The 23405-nt window shown below is 43.1% G+C and overlaps 1 protein-coding gene across 3 annotated transcripts in view; it reads right to left on the reverse strand.

The window, feature by feature from the left end:
- ARAP3 (ArfGAP with RhoGAP domain, ankyrin repeat and PH domain 3) overlaps positions 1-23405 on the reverse strand; it is a 218876-nt gene that overhangs the window by 163696 nt on the left and 31775 nt on the right. For all 3 annotated transcript variants that reach the window (XM_030211196.1, XM_030211194.1, XM_030211195.1), the window contains one exon: positions 12329-13386. In XM_030211196.1, coding sequence (XP_030067056.1) covers positions 12329-13308 — 980 coding nt within the window. In that variant the 5' untranslated portion in view covers positions 13309-13386. The remainder of the gene's footprint in view (positions 1-12328; positions 13387-23405) is intronic.

The following is a 23405-nucleotide window of genomic DNA, read 5'->3' on the forward strand; positions in this document are numbered from 1 at the left end:
ATGTGCCAAATGGAACTTAAGATGGCACACTGCGGGACATACTCAAGCATCCTGCAGTAACTGCCAAATCTACGTGCGCTAACCACACACTAAAAAATATTCTTTTGGAGGGGGCGTGTCTGGGGGTGTACAGAGTAGGTGTTCCTGTGCTAATCAGCACAGCTACATTAGTGTGTAATAACTGGTTAGAGCACATGATCCCTTAATGCCTACAAAATGGGTGGCAGTAAGTGCACACACAGTTAATTTTTTTAATGACCATGTACTAATGACATCAGCGAGTGGCCATTAATACAAAATGTACAAAATAGCCATTTTTTACAGCTGTGGCAAAAATGGCCTTAGTGCATGGGAAAGACCCACGTAAGGACATGCTAAGGCCACTTTTTATCGCAGCTTGCTTGTTACTGTCCAGTGCAAACACTGTCCAGTGTTTCCGGCCTGTATGACCTCACAGTCAGTTAAACCTCCTTTTTCTCCAGTAGAAAACTTTACCTCTAGACTCTCAATTCTTAGGCAAATCTTCTTTCCTACAATTCTCCCAATACACAGAGATTCCAATCTACAATTCTGTTGCCTGTAAGAACTGTGCTTATTGCAACATAGAGTCCGTACCCAGCCACCTCAGAGGCACAGAGAGGCCAGATCTCAGCACTGCTGAGAGGCAAAGCTGTATACTCAAACAGAGTGAAACACAGGGAAAATGCCTTTTACAGAAACCTAAGGGAGAAACCTCTAAGAGACTTGCTCTAAGGAATGAACCCAAGGGGGGGGGGGGGGGGAGAGGAAAGAAAAGACAGGAAAGAAAAGGAGTGAAAGAGAAGGAGAGAAAGAGAAGGTCAAAAACCTTGATGAACCACAGTGGAACTAAGAAAGGTCAGCTCTCAGAAACTAGCACATGGCATGCAGGCACAGACTGAGCCTTGCTCTCACACTCAGCCTTCAGGGCAAAGAAACATGGCTGGCCCTAGCTCAGAACCAACAACCAATAGGAATGAACTCACGAGGAGCCAATCACAGGACACTGCAACTATAGACTGGGAGGGGAAGCCCCACCAGCAGTGCTGTCCATTCAAATAACATTCCCATTAAACATATACAATAATGCCCTCCAGCACATTGGTAAAAGGACCCCTCTGTGATGTAAATCCCATAGGTATGTTGAAGTGTTAGGATGCAAAGTGAAAATTATACAAATTCAGAGAAGCTGCCTATTTTGCATATACTGATCCTTCAGAGATCTGGAGCTTCGTGGAAAAAATATCTTTGTACTCTCTGGATCATTTCAGTCGCCTATCCTTGTAATCTTTTCTTTTATAGAATTTACCTCTCATACTGACGTGCTTAGGACTAAATATAAATATCAACTTGTGATCTGACAAAAGCCCCATATTAAAAAAATACATGTTTGGCATTACTGGGCAGTATTATCTATCTATCTATCTATCTATCTATCTATCTATCTATCTATCTATCTATCTATCTAGACCGCACCTTGAGTATTGTGTTCAATTCTGGTCGCCGCATCTCAAGAAAGATATAGTAGAATTGGAAAAGGTGCAGCGAAGGGCGACTAAAATGATAGCGGGGATGGGACGACTTCCATATGAAGAAAGACTAAGGAGGCTAGGGCTATACAGCTTGGAGAAGAGACGGCTGAGGGGAGACATGATAGAGGTATATAAAATAATGAGTGGAGTGGAACAGGTGGATGTGAAGCGTCTGTTCACGCTTTCCAAAAATACTAGGACTAGGGGGCATGCGATGAAACTACAGTGTAGTAAATTTAAAACAAATCGAAGAAAATTTTTCTTCACCCAACGTGTAATTAAACGCTGGAATTCGTTGCCGGAGAAAGTGGTGAAGGCGGTTAGCTTAGCAGAGTTTAAAAAAGGGTTGGACGGTTTCCTAAAGGACAAGTCCATAAACCGCTACTAAACGGACTTGGAAAACTCAAAAATTCCAGGAATAACATGTATAGAATGTTTGTACATTTGGGAAGCTTGCCAGGTGCCCTTGGCCTGGATTGGCCGCTGTCGTGGACAGGATGCTGGGCTCGATGGACCCTTAGTCTTTTCCCAGTATGGCATTACTTATGTACTTATCTATCTATCTATCTATCTATCTATCTATCTATCTATCTATCTATCTATCTATCTATCTATCTATCTATCTATCTATCTATCTATCTATCTATCTATCTATCTATCTATCTATCTATCTATCTATCTATCTCTTGGTATCTTGGACCTGATATTCAGACTGCGGGAGGCAGCTCGCATAAGTGCCACAGTTGGTGCTAACCCCAGATATTCAATGCTGAGCCGTTTCTGGTGACCGGCACTGAATATCTGTGTTTTATTTTTTGACCAGCTCACACTTAACCAGCTAAGTGAATATTTTAGGTGGTTCAATTTTGCCACTAAACTTAGCCACCCAGCACTTGAATATTCGCGGATAGTCAGTTATATTGCATGATGTGGAGGGGCATAATTGAAAGGGGCGCCCAAGTTTTCCTGAGGACGTCCTCGCAGGATGTCCCGGTGACGGAGCGGGGAAACCCGTATTATCGAAACAAGATGGGCGTCCATCTTTCGTTTTGATAATACGGTCGGGGACACCCAAGTCGCAAAATTTAGGTCGACCTTAGAGATGGTCGTCCCCGATTTTCGCCGATAATGGAAACCGAGGACACCCAGCTCAGAAATGACCAAATCCAAGCCCTTTAGTCGTGGGAGGAGCCAGCATTCGTACTGCACTGGTCCCCCTGACATGCCAGGACACCAACCGGGCACCCTAGGGGGCACTGCAGTGGACTTCATAAATTGCTCCCAGGTGCATAGCTCCCTTACCTTGTGTGCTGAACCCCCCAACCCCCCCAAAACCCACTCCCCACAACTGTACACCACTAACATAGCCCTTATGGGTGAAGGGGGCACCTAGATATTGGGACAGTGGGTTTCTGGTGGGTTTTGGAGGGCTCACATTTACCACCACAAGTGTAACAGGTAGGGGGGGATGGACCTGGGTCCGCCTGCCGGAAGTGCACTGCACCCACTAAAACTGCTCCAGGGACCTGCATACTGCTGCGATGGACCCGAGTATGACATTTGAGGCTGGCATACAGGCTGGCAAAAAATTAAAAAAAATTTTTTTTAGGGTTGAAGGGGGTTAGTGACCACTGGGGGAGTAAGGGGAGGTCATTCCCGATTCCTTCCAGTGGTCATCTGGTCATTTAGGGCACATTTTTGTGGCTTCATTGTAAGAAAAAAAGGACCAGGTAAAGTCGCCCAAGTGTTCGTCAGGGACGCCCTTCTTTTTTCCATTATCGGTCAAGGACGCCCATGTGTTAGGCACGCCCCAGTCCCGCCTTCACTATGCCTCTGACACGCCCCCGTGAACTTTTGTCATCCCTGCGATGGAAAGCAGCTGAGGATGCCCAAAATCAGCTTTCGATTATGCCGATTTGGGTAACCCTGTGAGAAGGACGCACATCTTGCTATTTATGTTGAAAGATGGGCGCCCTTCTCTTTCGAAAATAAGCCTGATAGTCAGCCGCAATGTACTACCCGTGAATATTCAGTGGAGATAACTGGCTATCTCTCACTAAATATTAGCGGTTAGCTGGCTAAATGCTATTTAACCGTCCAGAAGCCATTCCTGGCCTGTTAAATAGCGCTGAATATTGGCTGGATTTTATATATATATATATATATATATATATATATATATATATATATATATATATATATATATATATATATATATATATAAATGAGTAATTTTATAAAGGTGGTGCAAACATTTACCTGTCATTTACTTGCAAAACTGTTTAGACTACACACATATACATATGTCTGCATGAATATATGAGTGTCAATGTTGAAAATCTGCTTAGATGTTATTCTGTAAATGTGTGCACATCTTACATAGCACTTATTCTACAGCTGGGACAGATTCTAGAGGAGCATGGGTGGGGAGCATAGGTACACACAGAAGCTCATACCTTATATAATATTATTAGTTAGACATGTATCACTGAAATCTAGGTGCGATCATTTACATCAGCTATATGGCTGGCGAAAGTATTTGCTCCCAATTGTATATGAATATAAGAACATAAGAATAGCCATACTAGGTCAGACCAATGGTCCTTCTAGCTCAGTATCCTGTTTCCAGCAATGGTCAATCCAGGTCACAAGTACCTGGCAAAAACCCAAATAGTAGCAAGATTCCAGAATCCCACACAATAACAAGATTCTGGAATACCAAATAGTAGCAACATTCCATGTTAATAAACCCAGGACCAGCAGTGGCTTCCCCCATGTCTGTGTCAATAGCAGACTATGGACTTTTTCTTCAGGTTATGCTAATATTTCATAAAGGGAAAGTAGGCACTAATGACCTTTATAGAATATGTGCCAATCAGATGCCTGCTGGCCACCAATATGTAGGCATACAATTACAGAGTCCACTAAGAGGTAAATTCAGTAAACGGCCCAAATTTGGATACCACAAAAGCATTAAGCAGTATTCTATAAATGGCGCTTCAAGTTGGGCGCTGTTTATAGAATAGTGCTTAGCCAGTTTTTGGTGTGAGGATTTATACCAACTGATACCTGGTGTAAATCCTCACGACTAAATTAGGGACAGATCTGCAATATTCTAGAACACTGTGCACAAATTCTAGGAATGCCCTTGACTTGCCCATTCCCCTTCCATGGCCACATTCACTTTTTAGATCCATGCTTAAGAATTTACAGGCGCATCTTTGTAGAATGCTGACTAGGAAGATGCACATGTAAATTCAAATTGTTGCCAACTAGCACCAATAATTGATTGTTAGCTCCCAATTATTGGCGCTGATTGGCCAATTATTTAATTAAATTGTGCACAATTTTGAGCACCATATATAGAATTTAAGGATATATACATAACATTAGGGAGGTAATTCTATAACGGTGTCTCCGATTAGGCACCCTGTGGGTGCATGGTAGGAGCCTATTCTATAAAAAGAACCTAGATGCCTAGATTCCATTATAGAATGCTAACATAACTCGATATCGGAATGACTAACATTTAGGTGCCCGAACCTATGTTAGCCATAGAGCTGATGTAAGTCTGTGCATCTAAGTGCAGCAGGTACCCAGATAACCCTTGTGTACATCCCCTTTGAAATACACACCATGTATGTTACACAGGTATTTGCAGAATAGTGTTTAGACACAATTGTTTTGCATTTATATGCATATTTCCACAGATAGATCTGTAAAAACATTGATGTTCCTTTAAGCTCAGACCTCAGCGGTGCAGCTCATCAATGTGTTAACACTTCTTAATTGACAAGTCTTATGCCCCCCCCCCTCATCATTGATCATTCGTGTCTGAGACTTATTTCATTACTTCATTTTAGTTTTGATTTTAGCATTCATTTAGGGGAATTTTCCTGGGTTAAACCCTAGCACTGCATTTGAAAGATGTTTATTTATTTATTTATTTGCTGCATGTGTATCCCACATTTTCCCACCCACTTGCAGGCTCAATGTCGCTTACATTATGTTGCAATGTTGAGTACATATGTTTTGACAGGCAAAATTAGAGTTAAGATTTATAAAATATATTGATTAGTCAAGCTATAAATGAAGTAATGAAATAAGCCCCACAACCAAATGAATGATGATGAGGTGGGGCTTAAGACTCATCAATTAAGAAGTGTTGAGATATTGACAAACTGCACCACTGAGGTCCGAGGTGATGTCTGAGCTTAAGGAAACATCATTGTGTTTACAGATCTAGTTGTGAATGATTCCAAAGTTTATTGTTGGAGATACTTGTACATATATGCCATTATATAAATATTTACATGTGTAATGTGTGCATAAATTTGGGCACATGGGTTATAGAATTGCCCTTTACATGCAAAATAGAGAAGGCATTGTTAGGGCATTCCAGGGTGGTACCAATTATACATATATAGATTGGCCACTGCTGGAAGCAGGATACTGGGCTAGAGGGACCATTGGTCTGCCCCAGTATAAGGTACCAATACTTGGGCCCTGAATGTGTGCAGCACCATTTTAGATAACTCTTGGATGTCAGAATATAGAAGTTTTAGCAAAGACGTGCTGAATCTATGACATATTTTTGATTATTATTTATTGCACAGAAATTGCTATACTGCTTGATCTAAAAGACGGTCAAAGCGGTTTACATGAATAAAATCAAAGGAAATAAGAACACCCTAAAATTGATAGGACAAACTCTAACTATTCATTCACAACAGAAGAAAATAGAACAAATTACAAAATTGTCAGTAAACTTAAGGAACTACCACATCTCCAAGGCGCTCCAGACATCTACTTAGAAGGAAAGGGAACAAAACCATATGCCAATTCAAAATAATATGTTTTAAGTTGAGATTTAAACATAGAGAATGACTGTTCTGGCCTAATATAGGGAGGTAGGCCATTCCAATGGCATGGGGCCAAGAAAAAAAGGCCGAGGTCCTAGTTGACTTGTAATGCGTTTTCTGTGATGATGGTAGTGCAAAGCAATGGCCATCAAGGGAACGTAAAGTCCGAGTGAGTGTGTATGGCATGGTAAGTACCAACAGATAGGAGTAGGTATCTAAATGATAGATTTTAAAAGTGAGATATATAATCTTAAATTGTATCCAATATTGGATAGGAAGCCAATGCAGAGAACGCAACAGTGGGGTTATGTGTAAGCATATAATAAATTTAGTGTTCCTTCACCTTCCCCCCCAACCAAGAAGTCTAAAAAGCATGAAAAATGTATAGAAGATAAATAAAATGATATATATTAAAATTCATTAGTTAGTGGATTTTGAGGAAATGTTAGGTACCTGGGCATGGCATCTCTCAGTCTCTCTGAAAGTCTCATCTGTAATCTGCAGTTTGAGTTAACCCAACTGAGCTGCTGATAAGTCACAGAAAAAGAACAAAAAGGGTACACGAGATGCCAGATAGGTCAACTCAGCTTTTCCTCAGAGAATGGTGAGTTCATTAACTGCAAAGCTGTTTTTAATTTTCCTGATGATTAAGGAAAATAACTTCATTTTCCATCCCTCTGGTTTCTTGCTGACTAGAATTTAACCAGTTGATACACAGATAGTGATTTAGGGGTCCTTTTACTAAGCATCAGTAAAAAGAGGTCTTGGTGCGCCCTTGTTCAAGATTTTCTCATGAGCTAAGGCCAGTTTTCCTGCAGCTATAAAATGGCCGATTTTCTCTTTTTGTATTAATGACCATGTGCTGGTGTTGCCTTTAGTGCACAGCCCTTTAAAAGTTTTACTGCGTGACACTTACTGCCACCCATTTTGTATTTGGCAAGGGCTCACGTGGTATTCCTGCGCTAACCAATTAGCACATGGTAATGAAGCTACATTAACTGTTTAGCATAGGAATGCCCATTCTCCCTGCCCTCTGACATGCCACCTCAAAAAAATAAAAAATATTTTTTGATGCGCAGTTAGCACATGCTAATTTGTCAGTTTCCACAGGACACCTGATTGTGTGAAGGAATGTTCTAATGGAGAAAGGCCCTAAGAAACCATCAGCAAAATTGCCTGCGGTTTTTAGCGCTATTACGTAAAGAAGATTTTGACCGTAAAAAGCGCTCAATTTCTATCATTGGGCAAAAACTCCAAAGAAAACTAGGTATGATAACTCATTCAATAATTTTACTTCCTAGAAAATGTTGTCCTCTCGGCAGCACAACTGTTAAATTATAACAGAAAGCAACAAGCTAATAACAGTATCACTTAGCTTTGAGCTCTAATGCAGCACTGTCTTTTTAAAGCATTCGATGGGGGCCTCCGTTTCACCCCGGTAACTGGCTTCTTCAGATGCCATTTTGTAAGAAGCAAAAACGCTCTCCCAGCTAACCCTCAGCATTTTTCCTACCAGCACTTAGTTCCTGAAGAAGCCAGTTACCGGGGTCAAACGGAGGCCCCTGTCGAACGCTTTAAAAAGACAGTGCTGCATTAGAGCTCAAAGCTAAGTGATACTGTTATTAGCTTGTTGCTTTCTGTTATAATTTAAAGTTGTGCTGCTGAGAGGACAACATTAACTAGGAAGTAAAATTATTGAACGAGTTATCATACCTAGTTCTCTTTGGAGTTTTTGCCCAATGATAAGTAGAGGAGTGTGGTAGCCGTGTTAGTCCACTCTTAAGGTTATCAATAGAAATCAAACAAAATAAAACATGGAAAAGAAAATAAGATGATACCTTTTTTATTGGACATAACAATACATTTCTTGATTAGCTTTCGAAGGTTGCCCTTCTTCTTTATGTAATAGCGCTAAAAAACCGCAGGCAATTTTGCTGACGGTTTCTGAGGGCCTGTCTCCATTAGAATATTCCTTCACACTTGTGAATTGCTATTTTGCTAGAGTGTTTTTTTTAGTATCAGTACTGCCTTTTCTCTAACATTTACTGTATTTGTTACGGTTGGTTTTCCACACCCGATTGTGTCCCATGGTACGCTATTTTAAGCTGCATTAGGTGTCTGTTAGTGCCTAAAGCAGCTTAGTAAAAAGGCCCCTTAACCAGGCTGGAGAGGATCCTTCATGGTTAAATCGTCTGCCTCACCCAAACGCTAATATTTGGTGGCTGCTGAATATTAACTCTGATTATCGTGGCATTTTCTGGTTAGTGTTGGGGTGGTCAGGGGTGGGGACAGAGTCGGGATAGACCTAAAAATTATCTGATGTTATATTCAATGCCAGTGCTCAGATACTGACACTGAATATTGACTGGACTTTAATATCTTCTGGTGGCCTGTGATACTGTGAGCGAGGTAGGCCCAGAAAAAGTGACACCATGCAGCAGGTTAGAATGAGCGAAATTAACATTTATTAAAGGTGTTGGGAAAGGGGGTCCTGTTGAGTTCACAGGGGAAGGAGAAATTCAATGCAAAACTAGTTTTTGAACAGAAAAATGTCCTCTGTGACCTGCTCCTGCAGGATCACTGCATGCACTACAATCTCTTGGAAAAGCAATATTTCACTTGGCTCTGGGCTGGCTTCCCAGTGTTATCAGTACAGTTCTTAACATTTCACCAGCCAACTTACCTCAATCTGGACCCAACATGCAAAGCTACAAGGTCAAAGTTAAACTTGGCCTACCTCGCTGTTGTGGTTCCGTTTCAAAGGTATGCAGGGAATATGTATGCAGTAGGCTATCACTCCTTCCCTCTGGGCCCTCCTTAACCCCACTCTTGGCTATGAAAATAGCAATGGAGGAATGGCACCAGTTGCTTGAGATAATGATTTATTCTACACTCTAACCCATTGTAAAAAATGTTTCTGCCATCTCTACTGTATTTTCTCCCAAGACTCTTTTTTTACCCTCCCCCTAATCTTAGAATGCAGTGGGATGCCTAGCACAGAGAGTCCAACTAACCCAAGGACTGAATTGTTTCCTCTTCTAAGGCAACCCTCAGCACTACTCACTGGCTGGTAAGAACTAGCACTGAAGCAGTCTCTCCCCTGCAGGCCTTGGACTGTCCTACTAATACAGCATGGAGTAAAAAAGAAGCAAATTGCCAAAAAGCTTTCATAAAAAGATGAATTTATTCACCAGAAAAGCATAAAATGTATGAGCCAGACACAGTCGCGTTTCACCTTTCTAAAGGGCTGTGTCAGGGGCTTGATGTGCCAACCCAGTGGTGCAGTCTAAACAATTCCACCTACTGGGCTTAAAACAGCTTTCTACTTAGGAGCCTATCCTGCTTATTTTCGAAAGGAGAAAAATGCCCATGTTCGGGAGATGGGCGTCCGTTTCCCTTGGGCGGCCAAATCGGTATAATCGAAAGCCGATTTTGGTCATTTTCAACTGCACTCCATCGTGGGAATGAATAAGTTGACGGGGGCATGTCGGAGGCGTGGTGAAGGCGGGACTGGGGTGTGGTTATCGGCCGAGCAGAGATGGGCGCGCTCGGCCGATAATGGAAAAAAGAAAGGCGTTTTTAGCGAGAATTTAGGACACTTTTTTGGACCCTTTTTTCTCAGAAACAGGTCCCAAAAAAGTGCCCTAAATGACCAGATGACCACCGGAGGGAATCATGAATCACCTCCAAAAAAAACCCACTTGCAAAAACCTTATTTCCCAGCCTGTATGCAAGCCTCAAATTCCGTACCCACCTCCATGACAGCAGAATGTGTTCGATCCTCTCACAGCCTTTCCCTGGGTCAGATGTGGCTCTCGGGTGCACTGCAGGGTCACATCAGCATTGCATTGTGGTGGGTGTAGGGTATTGGGCTCTGTGATTTCACTAGCTTGCGTTACAGTCTCACGATGTTGGTAGTTGGTAGGCTCTTCCCCCATGGTGCTTTTCCCCCTGCTTACTGGGTCAGAGTGTGCCCTGTTTTGTTTCCGGTGGTCCACGAGGTAGTGGCCATTTTTGTAAGTCCATTTTAGATCCCTTTCGTGTGTTAGCCACGTTACAGAACTTAGTTCTTACCTTGAATGTTGCTGAAACAGGGCATTGTACACCATTCTGCCAGCTCTGAGCTACTGCTAATCTTAGTACCAGGGAGACTCGTTGCCAGTGGGGCACAACCTCTGATCTGCAGTTAACTGTGAGTAAACACGGTTATTGAAATAAAGGACATTTTCAGCAAGATTAGTCTTACGGTGTGAACTGCTATGCCAAGGTTATACAGCAGCAACAAGTCCTGTCCCTGGAGCACTTTTAGAGGGTAATGCAGTGCATTTCAGGCAGGCAGACCCAGGCCCATCCCCCCCTACCTGGACCACTTGTGGTGGTAAATGGGAGCCCTCTAAACCCCCCCCCCAAAACCTACTGTACCCACATGTAGGTGCCCCCCCTTCACCATTAAGTGCTATGGTAATGGTGTTGAGTTGTGGGGAGTGGGTTTGGGGGGGGATTTGGGGGTCTCAGCACCCAATGTAAAGGAGCTATGCACCTGGGAGGTAATTTAATGTTTTTTCCTATTTTTTAAAAGTGCCCCCTAGGGTGCCCGGTTGGTGTCCTGGCATGTGAGGGGGACCAGTGTACTACGAATCCTGGCCCCTCCCACAACCCAAAGCCTTGGATTTGGTCGTTTTTGAGCTGGGACGCTTCGGTTTCGATTATCGCTGAAAAATGAAAACGCCCAGCTCAAACAAACGCCCACATCTCAAAAACGCCCACATCCTATGCATTTGCCTGGCACAAACCGTATGTTTGAAACTAAAGATAAACGTCCATCTTTTTCGAAAATGCGATTCGGCCCACCCCTTCACGAACCCGTTCTCGGAGATGGACGTTCTTACACATGGACGTTTGCGTTCGATTATGCCCCTCCACATCTAGCTTCCAGAACCTCCCTCCCACATTTTCTTATGTCATTGGTACCCAAATGTACCAAGACAGCTGGCTCCTCCCCAGCACTATTTAAAATCCTATCTACGTGATGCATGGTGCCTGCCACCTTCGCACCAGGTAGACAGATAACCAGGTGATCCTCACATCCACCAGCCACCTAGCTATCTACATGCCTAATAATCGAATCACCAACTACAACAGCCATCCTAACCCTTCCCTCCATTCATTTAATTTGTTCACTAACTATTGATTCTCTGTCTTTATTTAAATTTGTAAAATTTCAGCGACATAAGCATAAGCTTTGCCATACTGGGACAGATCGATGGTTCATCAAGCCCAGTACCTGACACTGTATGAATCTTAAATTCATTTGTAGGAAAGTAAAATGAGCACTGAACTGTAATCTATTAAAACAATCACATTGTTCAGTCCTTCTGATGACATCCGACATCTTTTTCAGTAGCTTCATTATCTTGGATCTCAAATTTGTTACCTTAAGAACATAAGCATTGCCATACTGGGACAGACTGAAGGTCCATTAAGTCCAGTATCCTGTTTCCAACTGTGGCCAATCCAGGTCACAAGTACCTGGCAAGATCCCAGAACAGTAAAACAGATTTTATTCTGTGTATCCTTGAAATGAGCAGAGGATTTTCCCAAGTCTATCTTAATAATGGCTTAAATACAGTTGTTTTTCTTTATAAAATGGCAACAAGTGCATATAACATCACTGCATTTATTGATCATTCTTAAAGCATTATCATAAGAAAAGTCATTGATATGATTCTGTCCACCTTACACTCCCTTAGGCTCAATCCTACCAAAGAAACCAAGGACTAATTCTACAACTGGGAACTTTCATATAGGTGCCCCAAGGTCACATGTCAGTATTTTGGTAAAATGCAATTATATAAAGCTAATATATATTTTGGGGGTGTATACTTCTGAACAAATATCTGAAAAGTTAAAACTTACTCTGGTTTCTCTGATGAGGTTACTTCTTTTCCAACCAGGTCGGATGGGTCGGGAGTAGGTAACTTTTTTACAGTCCCCATGTCCTCTGAACCAGAAATTCCAGAATAAATTTCATTAGTTTTCATTTCTATAGTTAAGTGAGGCAAAGAAGGGTTGGGGAGGGATGACAAAGACAGTGAAACTACATCTTGCTCATCTGCCTTTGTCTGACCTGTGAGGTCATGGTTTGGTAGAGAAGGCAGATGGTTCTCTTGTTGCAGTTGTAAAGGGCTGGAGTGTTCACAATGCAAGGATTTTTCATTTCCAAAAGATGCATCCTGAATAGCGGTATCATTCAAACTCTTGTCCATCTCTTCAGTAAATGGCTCTACACAGCAGTCAAAATCCTCAAGATTTGCATTGCTTTTGTCCGCAGCAAATCCTTCAGGTATCACAATGTTATTAGAACTACCTCCAGAACTAGAAGCAACTAGTTGTGAAGGTACTGATATTCGTGCAGTTGGCGTTGGGACAAGAACTTGTTCCTGCATCACTGCCAGAAATGGTTTATGGAAGACCGTCCTGGGTTTTGGAATTGGCTTAGAAGTGGGCTCTGTTGACTTGTTTTCTGTATTGCCATTTAGGCTGGTCATAGAGTTATTTTCAGTCTTGTGAATGGGAACTGAGAGTACTTTGGCATCACCACTATCACAATCTTTATCACCACCAGGTGCCCAGAAACTACATGGATTATCCAGAGGCTCTGTTTGAGCACGCAGCTGAGTTTCATAGTTCCTAGGAATGTATCGTGCATGATTCAAGATTCTTTTTCTATGACCAGTAGCTGTGATACCAATCTGTTGGAGAGCCTCATTATCCAAGGCGAGGACATCTTTGACTGTGTGGTAACCATGCTGTTCAAAATTGTTTTGATATTTTTCTAGATGGATAGAAGACAGCCAGATAGCAATGTCTATGTCCTTACCATGAAGTGAGGTCATGGTCTTGATGTTCCTTAAGTACAAGGCTTAAGCAATGCAGTAAGAACAGGCCATTTTGAGGACCATGATTAGATCATCCTATAAAAAAAAAAAAGAGAAATATGAAATGAATGTACATAAAATTCAAAATAGTTTCAACAAGGCTTAATATATGAAATCAAAGAAATGGACAAAAGAAGACATATGAAGAAAGTGCATAAGATGAGTGATGAGTCTGAAGCTCACACAAAAGGACCGACTCAGTATAGGGAAAGGGGACTTGATATACTGCCTTTCTGTGTTATTTTGCAACTACATTCAAAGTGGTTTACACATATACAGGTATTTATTTTGTACCTGGGGTAATGGAGGGTTAAGTGACTTGCCCACAGTCACAAGGAGCTGCAGTGGGAATTGAACCCAGTTCCTCAGGATAAAAGTCTGGTGCACTAACCACTAGGCTACTATACCTGTTCAATTCCCAGCATGCGCTACACCAATTCTCTAAGTTATTTATTTATTTATTAGGATTTATTTACTGCCTTTTTGAGGAATTCACTCAAGGCGGTGTACAGTAAGAATAGATCAAACATGAGCAATAGGTAGTTACAGCAGTAAAAATATTCAAATAACAATACAAAGTATGGCATAGTATACTACTTACAATGTCAATACAATACAATACATAATAGAACATTTTAATTGATAGTGAATGGTAAAGCAAAGATGTAACATACAGATAGGTAAGAGAGTAAGAAGGGTTAAAGTACTTTTAATTTTAGTGCACGGTCATTTACTGCCCCATTTAGGAAAGGCCTTTTTAGCTGCCACAGTAAAAAAATGGCCCAGAACATCAATTTCATGCATCCAAACTAGCGCAGACCACTTTTAACTGCAGCTTAGTAAAAGGGCCCTTTAGTGAATTAGGCACTTAGGGCTAGGTTCTATATATCATGCTTAAAAAATCAGCGTGGAAAAAAAATACGCCTAGGCGTGTAGGGACTAAGCTACATATTTACCAAATGCAAAAGGGAATTGGTAAATGAGTGAGAGGAAAAATATATTCTAGCACTCTGGAAAACGAAAACCTTTCTCACTCTAGCAATCTGAATTCACAGTCCAAAAATATTATGCACACATATTTTTCATAGTTTATACTGAGAGAAAGACAGAAGGCTCAGATGTTATTATAAAAAGGTACTGTTTATTATGCCATAGGCAGCAAATAGTAAAAGATGTACTTGGAGACAATAAATCATGCTAACCTACAGGGCCGCTGAGAGACTGAACCAGGCACCCGGGGCAGGGCTGCTGCTGCCCCCCGATCACTACCGCCCCCCCCCCCCCCGATTGCTGCCACTGCCACAACAGGATTGAAATACCTTGGCTGGGGGGATCTCGAGGCCCCGCCAGAAGAAGACATCTTCCTCCAGCGCTGACTGCCTATCCCTGCGGCTGCCTTTCCTTTCAAGGCATGCTGGGTTTCAAAACTGAGCATGTGCACCTGAGAGGAAAAGCAGCCGCACAGCAAGCAATGGGTGGAAGAGCAGCACTGGAGGAAGCTTCGGGTCCTCCCCAGCCTCCAAGGGTGGGAATGTGCAAACATTAATCTATTCAAGAAAACCAGATTCATAGTTTCCTCCATTCCTTTGTGCTTCTGGCTCAACTGGACCCAGCCATTATTTAATATGGCACCATAAGCCTTACATTTTATTGATTGATTTGATTGCATGTATGTTTGACCTGTAAAACTGCCTAGGATTATCTCTGATAAGTAGTATATATTGTAAGACTAATAACTGAAACGAAATGAATGAAACTTGCAACTGCCCAGAATTTTCCCCTCCTCCCTATTTTTATATTTCCTTCTCAACCCAGCACGTCATGGTAGTGCAATTTCTCAGCCTGGAGCAACAGACCACTCCCTTCAAAACTTGCCTAACATGAACCGTGTCCAATCCATTAAAGATTGTACCATTGTTCCAGTTCTGGAGGCCATTTTGCGCTTTTTGTACTGCCTTGTTCTGCATACTTTTGGACCCTATCTTTTTTTGCTGTCCCACAGCAGATGTGCCATGTTGGGTCAGACCAAAGGTACATCATGCCCAGCACGCTGTCTGTGACTGCACAGCATTTCTGTGAATAACTTTAGAAATAGAGGCCAAAACACATCAGTTGTAGATACTATCTTGTTATTGGACTAACCTCACACATTTGTGACTATGCTGCTTTTCATTAACTCATGGCAAAATGAACTGAGGATGAGGACGTTGGATTGGACAAACAAATTGCAGTTTGGATTACAACATCAATATTTATTTTCAAAGCTGTAAGAATTTTAAAATAAGGGAGGGAAGGAAGGTAGGATTGCACATGTGTAATTGTTCATGCACTGCACTCTCTTTGCAAAGAATGCACACTATCATCAGATAATGAAACAACACAAACCGCCTGATACTCAGTGCTATTTAACTGGCCTGGAAGTGTTCCTGGCTGGTTAAACAGCACTCAACTGGCTATCCACAAATATTCAGCGGGAGGTAGCTGGTTATCTTCCATTGAATATTCACGGTCAGCACTTGGGAGATTCTGTATTTGGCACATGGAAAATCCACGTGGAAATCATTTTTGCCTAAGCGTATTCTATAAGATTTAGGTGTGGTATATAGAATATCCCAGCACCTAAAACTACACGCTTCCATTTACACAAATGAAAATGTGGCTTAAATTCCTGCGAGTAGATTTACGTGGAATAGGCCATATTCTGGGTAGGGAAACGTCCATTTCCCTGCCCATAGCCACGCCCCTTTTGAACTCTGTGCTTTAGAATTTAGGCACAGTTCATTACAGCTTACGTTTAGCGAGTTATGTGTGTAAATTTTAATTATTGCTAATTAGTGCTCATTATTGCTTAGTATGTGCTGTTAACAACACTGGCTTCTTAAGCCAATTAAGTTAAGTGTATTATTATGGAATACATTTAGATTTAGGCACAGAACACTAGGTATGATATATAGAATCCAGCAATTAGAAGATAACTGGCTAAATAGCGTGATATAGCCGACTACCTGTGAATATTCAGCGCTTCGCCAGATAAGTTTGGCAGCCAAATTGAGCTGCTGAAATAGCAGGCCTATCTTTTGGCTGGTTTAAACTTAACTGGCCAGCGCTGAATGTCAATTTGGCCGGCTAAGTTTAAACTGCCCAAAAATAAACCGGACTCTAGTGCTTCAACTCTAGTGCTTGGCAGAATTGAGAAGAACTATAGAGCTTTCAAGTCTCTTCAAGTATTGGATTGGCATTCATCTTTAAACCTCCATTCACTGAGACTTTATTTAGTACATAATGATCATGATTAAAACTACTGCAACCACCAGGAGAACACCAAGCAGTATACCAACTCCCAATCAAGCGCTAGATTCTAAAATCAATAGAAAAGAGAATTGAAGACTGTGGAAAACGCACCAATCTGTTCACCTACGAAGCAACAGACAAGATTCTACTTCTTGCCCTTAACTCGAATGCTGGGCATGTTAACATTGAATGTTTTACTTCTAATGACCCCTGATGCAGCACTGTGTGCTGAAACATAGCCCGGGTCGGGCCACTGATGTACAAGATTGAGTTTTTGACATACAAGGTTAATCTACGTTGTGGAATAAAAGGACTTGTTCTATTTTTGAAGGCTCTTGATACTTCTTTTTGTATTTCGGTTGTGGTTTGTGCTTTGGAATCTCTCTGTTCTGTTTTATAGAAATATAGAAAATGAGTGCAGATAAAGACCATATGGCTTATCTAGTCTGTCCATTCATATCATATACTATCCTTTCTTCTCCATTAGAGATCCTATATGCTTGTCCCAAGTTCTCTTGAATTCATATACACAGTGGCGAACCTAGGGTATTTGACACCCGGGGCCAGTCATTTTTTAACACCCCCCTTCAAAATCCAGTACTAGGCATACCTAGAATACAAAACACTCGGGACCTATAGAGAAATTTTACCATACCATAATCAGTAATTTCTATGAGTCACACAAGGAAAAGGAAAGCATCTTAAACACTGCAGTGTGCACATCAATTCACCTATTGTAAAACGAAACCAGCCAGAATAGTACAGATCATTGATCCTGCACCATCAATGCCAACTGAAAGACATGTCTTTTTCACAGACACAGGTACACCCTAATCCACTATAGAATAAGAAACCATAAACTTTCTATTTAGACAAAAATTAAACTGAACCCCCAAGATGCCAGATTCTGCATACAATGCAACACACCACAGAAACAGAAAATGTCCCCTAGTACTGTGCAAAACATAAAGATAGCAGATGTAAATTTGAAAAAAACTAACAAATACCATTCACCACTTTACAAATTAACAAATAGAAATAAAATAAATATAGAAAATAAAATAATACAATTTTATTGGACTAATACATTTAGCTTTCAGAGGCCAAAACCTCCTTCCTCAGGTCAATATAGTATACTGCTGTTACAGTATCCTATCCTGACCTGAGGAGGGGGGTTTTGTTCTCCAAACGATACTCAAAATATATTAAAATTAGTCCAGTAAAAAGTCTACCTTATTTCTATGTTCTATTATTATCATTTATTAACACAGCTACAATACTACTTTATCCTAAAGCAAAAAAAATATATATATATATTTTATTTACAGTTTGTCTCTGGTTTCTGCTTTCCTCATCTTCTCGTCACTCTCTCTCTTCCATCCAACATCTGCCTTCGCTCTCTCCCTGCCATCCAGTGTCTGCCTTCACTCTCTCCCTGCCCCTGTCATCCAGTGTCCGTCCTCTCTCTCCTGTCCCCTCCATCCACTTTCTGCCCTCTCTCTTTGCCCCTTCCAACCACTATTTAACCTCTCTCTCTCCCTTCCATCTAGCGTCTGCCCTCTATCACTGCCCCTTCCATCCACCATTGGCCCCAGTCTGCCCTCTCTCTCTCTCCCCCCCCTTCCAACCACTGTCTGCTCTCTCTCTCGCCCTTCTATCCACTCTGCCTTTCTCTCCCTTCCATTCACTGTCTGCCCTTTCCATCCACCATTTGCCCTCCCTCTCCAATCCATCCAGCATCCAGGTCTGCCCTTCCCCTCTCTCCCTTCCATCCAGGATCTGCCCCCCTCTCTCTCTCTGCCCCCTCTTTTCAGCACCCAGTTCCAGCCCCATTATCCTACCTGTCCCCAGTTCCAGCCCCAGCCCACTTCTCCCACCTGCCCCCCTTTTCAGCCCCCTAGTTCCAGCCCCACTATCCCACCAGTCCCCAGTTTCAGCTTCTAGTTTCAGCCCCAGCCCTTTTCTCCCACCAGTCCGAGCTTTAGCCCCAGCCACTTTCTTCCTGTCTCCTTTTCAGCCCCTAGTCCCCACAGTTTCAGACCCTGCCCTTTTCAGCCCACAGTTCCAGTACTAGCCCCTTTATCCCACCTACCCTCTTTTCAGCCCCCAGTTTCAGTCTCCTTCATCTACCTGCCTTGCATTATGGCCCCTCTTTTCAGCCCCAGCCCATTCTCTCATCTGCCCCCCTTTTCAACCCCCAGACCTACCTGCCCTTGCCCCAGGCATGGCCCCATTCTCCCTCCTGCCCCCTTCTCAGACCCTAGTTCCAGCTCCAGCCACCTTCTCCTTTCTTCCATCTGAGCCCCCCCCAGTCCCAGTCCCCAACTGCCTACTCTAAGCTCCCTCCTCTCTGCCACCTGGCCCCCTGCATTTTAAAAACCTTGGAATTGGCGGTGCAGCACCTCGCGTCTGCCTGCCTATGAAAGAAGCAGATCGCCTCGTCGTCAGGCCTTCCCTCACTGTGTCCCGCCCTCGTGGAAATAGGAAGTTACATCAGAGGAGGGCAGGACACAGTGAGGGAAGGCCCGACGGCAAGGCGATCTGCTTCTTTCACAGACAGGCAGAAGTGAGGCGCTGCACCGCCAGTTCCAAGGTTTTTAAAATGCAGGGGGCCAGGTGGCAGAGAGGAGGGAGCTTAGGGTAGGCAGGTGGGCACTGGGGACTGCGGTGCCAGCGGTCTTTGGGTTGGGAGCAGTGGGAGTGCAGCACCCCCCTCGTGGTGACACCTAGGGCAGACCGCCCCCACCGCCCCACCCTTGGTACTCCACTGCATATACAGTCATCATCTTCACTACCTCCACCCTGAGGATGTTTAATACATCCTCCACCCTTTCTGTAAAGAAATATTTCCTTAGATTATGCCTGAGTGTCTCCTTTCAACCAAAAGAGACTTTCCTCCTGTGCACTTATGACGCAGAGGTATTTAAATGTCTCTGTCATATCTTCTGCAGGGCTAATGTTGGGGGAGGGGGACTCCAGGGGGCCCCTGTGGGCTGGCATGTCTTCCTCTTCTCTCCACCCCTATCCGTTGTCTCACTCACCTTCCCCATCTAACTTAAAAATGTTTTTTTCTTTATAGAGGATTGCCGGCGTGGCAGCAATTCAGATATGCTGCCTTCAGCCTCCTCGACACTTTCTCTCTGCTGTGGTCCGCCCCACTTCTGATGCAACTTCCTGTTTCTGCCTGTGTGGACTCACCACGGCAATGGGAAAGTGTCGAGGAGGCCAAAGGCTGCATGTGTGAATCGCTGCCATGCCAGCAACCCTCTGCGAAGAAAAAAGCATTTTAGACCAGGAAGGTGAAGGAGATGGCAGACAGGAGTGGAGAGAAAGAGAAACATGCTGGCTCATGGGGGCCCCCTGGAACAGCTATTTTTGAATTAGACTGTGGGGAGGGGGTTCAAAGAGAGGGGAAAATGCTGAGGGGAAGATGCTAGATTGACGGTGGGGGAGCTGAAGAAGAAGAAATAATGGGCTTGGAAACAGAGGGGGGGGGGAGTGAGAGGGAGAGAGAGATGGTAGACAATAGGATAGAGAGAGGCAAGAAAAATGGAGAGAAGTTGGACCCAAGGTGTGTAGGGAGGGGGACAGAAATACTGGATGGGAGGGCAGTTGGAAAGAGAAAGGAAGAGATGGTGTACCTGGGGTTGATGCATAGGGAGGGAGAGAGAGAGAGAGAGAGAGAGAGAGAGAGAGAGAGAGAGAGAGAGAGAGAGAGAGAGAGAGAGAGATACTGGATGAGAGGATAGTTGTGAAGTGAAAGAGGGAGAGATGGTGGCCTCCAGAGTGATGGGGAGGGAGAGAGAGATATGGAATGGGAGGGCAGGGCAATTGGGAAGAGAGAGGGATAGATGGTGGCCCCAGGGTGGCAGGGAGGGAAAGAAGTTTGGAAGAGAAAGGGAGAGAGTGTGGACCCAGGAGTGGTGGCTAGGGAGGCAGTCTGGAAGAAAGAGAAAGAAGTTGGACCTGGGGATGGGGAAGGAGGGAGGGAGAAATGTTGGGTGTAGGGGTGGAAGGGAGGGAGAGATGATGAACAATGGGATGGAGTAAGGAAAGAGATGCTGCATCGGGGGGGGGGGAAGATGAACAGAAATGAGAGGGAGTAATATTGGATTATGGAAGTGGGGAGAGAGGATGAGAGATGGACCCATGGAGGGAAGAGAGATGGGACAGAAAGATGCTAGGGGTGGAGGGAAATGGACAGGGAGATGTCAGGCAATGAGACTGGGGTGGGCTACAAGAGTGGAGAGAGGGAGAGGAGCTTCAGTAAATGGTGGAACCATGTGAGAGAAGTCAAAAGGGGGGTGGCAAGAAGATGAGTGAGGAGAATAGTGAGTACAGAGGTAGAAATGTGGTAATGGGGAATAGATGGAAGGAAATAGGAGTCTATGAAAGGAGTGAGATGGGAAATGGGAGAGCTAGGGAATGAGAGAAGATGCAAAATTGTTAGGTAGCTGAAATTAAAATGGAGAAGGGTGTGAGAGAGTGAAATTTAAGTGGACAGAGGCAGAAAAGGAAAAGAAAGGGAGGAAATAGCTGAAAGGCAAAAATCAATATGTTAGAGACAAGTGTAGTGAGAGAATGGAATGAGAGAAGAGATGAGAAAAGAAAAATGGACAGAAGAACTCGAAAGAGAATTAGCAGAAGACAGACAAGAAAGCAGAAAAAGAGAAACTGGGACCAAGATGATGGAAAGACAAAATGTTCAGACAGCAAAGAGAAAAAAAGTGTTTTATTTTGAATTTATTAACTGGAATATGTTAGCTTTGGGATATGTGCATCACAGATGGTTTTGTATTGTATTCAGTGGTGAAGCCAGATGGCTGATTTTTTTTTGTTGATGGGGGAGGGAAGTTGAGACGAAAATGGGTGGGCACCAAATTTTATCCCTACCAGAATGCAAAATATAAATACTTGAACTGGTGGGGATCCCCCAAGCCCCCACCAACTGAAGACCAGCTCCTCCAGTCCGGCAGCCAGACATCGCCAAGCTTCCAGCTGGTGGTAGTATCCCTGAGTTGCCACTACCACACCCTCCCACCACACATGTTCAGTTTTCATGCATGCAGCAGCAGCTCTAAAATACTGATGCTATCTGCCGAGTTCAGAGAGTTGTGGTCGCTGAACCTAAGTAGGGGAAGGAGGTGGTCATCAGCTGATGAGGCTTGGGGAGCCACGTCAGCCACAGCAAGGGAGATATACATTTTTTTGGGGGGTGGGGATCTAAGTCTTCCCCCTCTTTGTGGTTATGCCACTGATTGTATTCAGTACAAAATGATATGCATTTCTATTTCTATTTCTCCAGTGTTGCAATACTTGCCGAGTTTAACTTCTTCGGATTCCCAGTTCTGTTTTGATGTTCATATTTCTAATTTATGATCCGTTGTTCTTTATTTGGTGAAAGTCTATCTGTGTTTTGTGTGTGAAATAATCATTTGTTTTATGTGCGGTAGGGGTCTCACCAATGACTTATACCTGAGGAATTACCACCTCCTTTTTTTCCTCTGACTATTCCTCTCTGTGTGCACCCAAGCATCCTTCTACCTGTTTGGCCACAAGATAATCAGATATGATCACCCCCCCCCCCCCCCCAAGTCCCTCTCTTCTTTCATGCACAGTACTTTACCCCCCTGTACTGTACTGTTCTCTCAAGGTTTTGCACCCCAGATGAATAACTTTGTATAGTTTAGCATTAAGGAAAGAAATTATCAATGTGGGCTACTGTTAAGTTGGGTTATTTTAGAACAGAGTCTCATTGCATGATAGAAGACCCTGTGCTAAAATAATCTGATGTGGTGCAGTAATCAAACTTAACAGTAGTCCACATTGATGACTTCCCCCCCTAAATCTTAGCTGCCAAATTCTAGACCATTTTTCAAGTTTTCCAAGATCCCTCCTCATCCTATCCACACCATCAGGAGTGTCTACCCTACACAGAGTCTGGCATCACCCGCAACCAGGCATACTTTACCACACATTTCTTCCTCAATACTGCTCACAAAAATGTTACAAAGAGGTGGTACAAGGACTGATTCCTGCAGCACATCACTGGTAAAATCCTTTTCCTCAGAGTGAACTCCATATACTGTTACCCTCTGTTGTCTTAAACGTAACCAGTTTCTAATCCAGTCAGTTATTTTAGGGCCCATATCAAGGGCAGTCAGTTTATTTATCAGTTGCCTATGCTCTGCTGAACATTTTCACACATTTCATAGCTTTTCTTTCTAGAAGATCTTTCTTCAGCTGTTCCACTTTCTCATAAATCCACAGCCTTTTTGTCCAATGGTTTTGAGTGGCCCAGTAAAACAAAAAACATACTGCTTACCCAAGTTCCCTCAGTGAGCTGCGCAACCAATAGGATTGATGCATTCCTGACATGATATTTCTGCACAGTTGCAAACACACTATTCTTATTGCACAGGCTAAAAACACATCATTATTTATTTGCTTCTTTATTTATCTGGATAAACCACCCTTGGAGACAAGCCTATGACAATAAATGTTTCAAAATCTAAAAACACTGAATCTACTTACTTACATTCATACATCAAATTTAGGGGTCCTTTTACCAAGCTGCAGTAAAAAGGGCCCTGCGATGGGGGGACCATTTTTGCCGCTTGCCAGGGCCTTTTTTACCGCAGCGGGTACAAAATCCCTAAAAAAGATATGGACATGTGGTAAGATTATTCTTACCATGTGGCCATGCAGGGGGGCAGGGGAATCACTTACTGCTACCCATTGAGGTGGTGGTAAGGGCTCCCCCA

The sequence above is a fragment of the Microcaecilia unicolor genome, chromosome 8 (assembly GCF_901765095.1).
Source record: "Microcaecilia unicolor chromosome 8, aMicUni1.1, whole genome shotgun sequence".
NCBI classification, from domain to species: Eukaryota; Metazoa; Chordata; class Amphibia; order Gymnophiona; family Siphonopidae; genus Microcaecilia; species Microcaecilia unicolor.